At 38.0% G+C, this 2500-nt stretch overlaps 1 protein-coding gene across 2 annotated transcripts in view; it reads left to right on the forward strand.

Moving 5' to 3' along the window:
- The first annotated feature begins 651 nt into the window (after positions 1 to 651).
- Positions 652 to 2500, forward strand: part of polh (polymerase (DNA directed), eta) — an 18309-nt gene continuing 16460 nt past the window's right edge. The window contains exon 1 of one of the 2 annotated variants that reach the window (XM_079842432.1): positions 652 to 870. In XM_079842432.1, the coding sequence (XP_079698558.1) occupies positions 734 to 870 (137 nt within the window). In that variant the 5' untranslated portion in view covers positions 652 to 733. The remainder of the gene's footprint in view (positions 871 to 2500) is intronic. The other variant, XM_079842433.1, reaches the window with a different exon arrangement.

A 2500-nucleotide genomic window follows, 5' to 3' on the forward strand; every position in this document is an offset into this window, starting at 1 on the left:
CCGCTGGGTTAAAACAACTCAAATGCTGGGTTAGTCCATTTTCAACCCAACTTGGGTTATTTTTAATCCAGCATTTTTTAGAGTGTAATTAATGACATGATATGTCGATCAATTAGCTGAATTAATCGCAAATTAATTTTGGCTGAGAAATGACTCCCCAAAAGATGATTTAAAGTCATTATTGTGTAAAACGAGAAAATCATTGAACATCACAACAAAAGTAAATATTTTGATTCGACATATCATTTATTACACATTCATATGTTAATCTGGACACTTTCCCAGTCATCTCAATGGCACACAGTGTCCCAATATACCGGATAAATCCCATCAAAAGTTTGGAAACATTACTATTGTTAATGCTTTTGAAATAAGTCTCTTCTGCTCATCAAGGCAGCATTTATTAGATCAAAAATACAGAAAAAACTGTCATATTGTGAAATATTATTACCATTTAAAATAATGGTTTTCTGTTTTAATATATTTTAAAATATAATTTATTCATGTGATCAAAGCTGAATTTTCAGCATCATTACTCCAGTCTTCATAAAGAGATGTTATGTTTTAATGTCTATGTATTATAAATGTCTGTTTCTATGAGACTGTGATTGCGCGGTCGTCCTCTAGAGGGCAGTGCGCAGACTCGGCGCCGCGCGCGCGCCCGTCACTCAGCGGAGAGCGAAGAAGACAGCGGTGTGTGTGTGTGTGTGTGTGAGCTCCAGTTGTTGTCCTGATGGAGTTGGGGAAGGAGCGGGTGGTGGCGCTGGTGGATATGGACTGCTTCTATGTGCAGGTGGAGCAAAGGCTCAACCCCGAGCTCAAACACAAGCCCTGCGTGGTGGCTCAGTACAAGACGTGGAAAGGCGGAGGGTGAGACAGCAGCATTATGACATTATGGTCTGTCGATGGCGACTTTATGTTTATGTTTTGGGTACTAGAGACCCAATGTTTTCTCTTTAAATATCCTTATTATTTCTATATCACACCAAAATACACGAAAGTCCCACAAATCTAGCCCATTAAAGTCCGCATGAAACGCTTCACGAACAATAACAGATGTAGAAGAAGTCGCTGAAGGGGGCGGAGTTCATCTGATTCAGAGCACCGATAAATGATTAGCATATGTCATGGTCAGGGCCTGAAATTCACTTTTTTTGACCATCAGCCACTGTGACTTTTTACCAGCCACTTTTTTTGTCTCCTCGACATTTAGCCTGTTCACGTGCTTGTCCGGATTTTGTTTTTGTGTGTGTTGTACATATAATTTATTCTGAAGAAATATTCTCAACAGTGTTCAGTCGGCTTTGACATATTTAAATCTGCATATCTTTGATATTTTTACCTTTTATAAAGGGCATTTTTTTCCATAATCTTATTAAATATAGGCTATGCTTCAGCTTTCAGTTTATATTCTTAAATTTGATCTATAAATTAAATTAGAATAATAAGACACTGTAGGGCTGTTACCAATCAAATTAAATAACTGCATTAAAAAAAATGTTATGAGATTGTTTTAAATATTTTTGAATATACAAATAAGAAAAGTTGGAAAGAATGTTTAAGCATGAAACTAAAGCACCAGTAGGTGGCGGCAGGTGACCGTTTTAATGAGTGAGTCATTGAGTCGATTCGTTCAAACGGTTGATTCGTTCAAGAATGGGGCAGTCGTTTATGAATAGGGCATTGAATCTTTGATACAAACGATTCATTCAAACACTGAATCATTCAGTAACACTGATTTCTCCTCGAGAGGCTGTGCGAGCGTCAACAGCGCAACATTATTACCGTCAGTTTATTATACATTAGGCTATATATTATTATCCACTATCGATCGCCACTTGCACTAAATTAATGCAGAATTGTTCTTGCATTTTGTTGATTCCCTATTTTTTTGTTATTGATGTTTTAATCTGTCTAGTACAATTCTCTTTCACTTGCCCCTTCAAAAATCCACTTGTCCCACAAACATTGTTCTTTAACTTGTAAGAATACACATTGAAGTGCTGTCAAGTTATTAACGAAATCAATATAAGTAATAATAACTCTTAATTTTTTTTTTGTAAAAATGTATTGTATTCACTGATGTCCCGTGTCACAGACTGACTCGGATATAGCCCGTACACATCACACGCGGCTCTGTTGATGATTTAGTTGTTCAGGAACGGTTAAACAGAACTAAATTAATATTATTATTACTGGTAAAGTTATCGCGGACCGGACATTTCCTCACCGCTTCCCAACTCCCAACACACACACACACACACACACACACACACACACACACACACACACACACACACACACACACACACACACACACACACACACACACACACACACACACACACACACACACACACACACACACACACACACACACACACACACACACACACACACACACACACATCTGTGCAGCTGTCATTCTACTGTAGCCTACGTCAGCGTTGCATTATTATCTCGTCCCGTCTCATCTTTAGTTTAATACGCGACATCCAAA

This window comes from Gobio gobio (genome assembly GCF_949357685.1).
Source record: "Gobio gobio genome assembly, chromosome: 18".
Lineage (NCBI taxonomy): Eukaryota > Metazoa > Chordata > Actinopteri > Cypriniformes > Gobionidae > Gobio > Gobio gobio.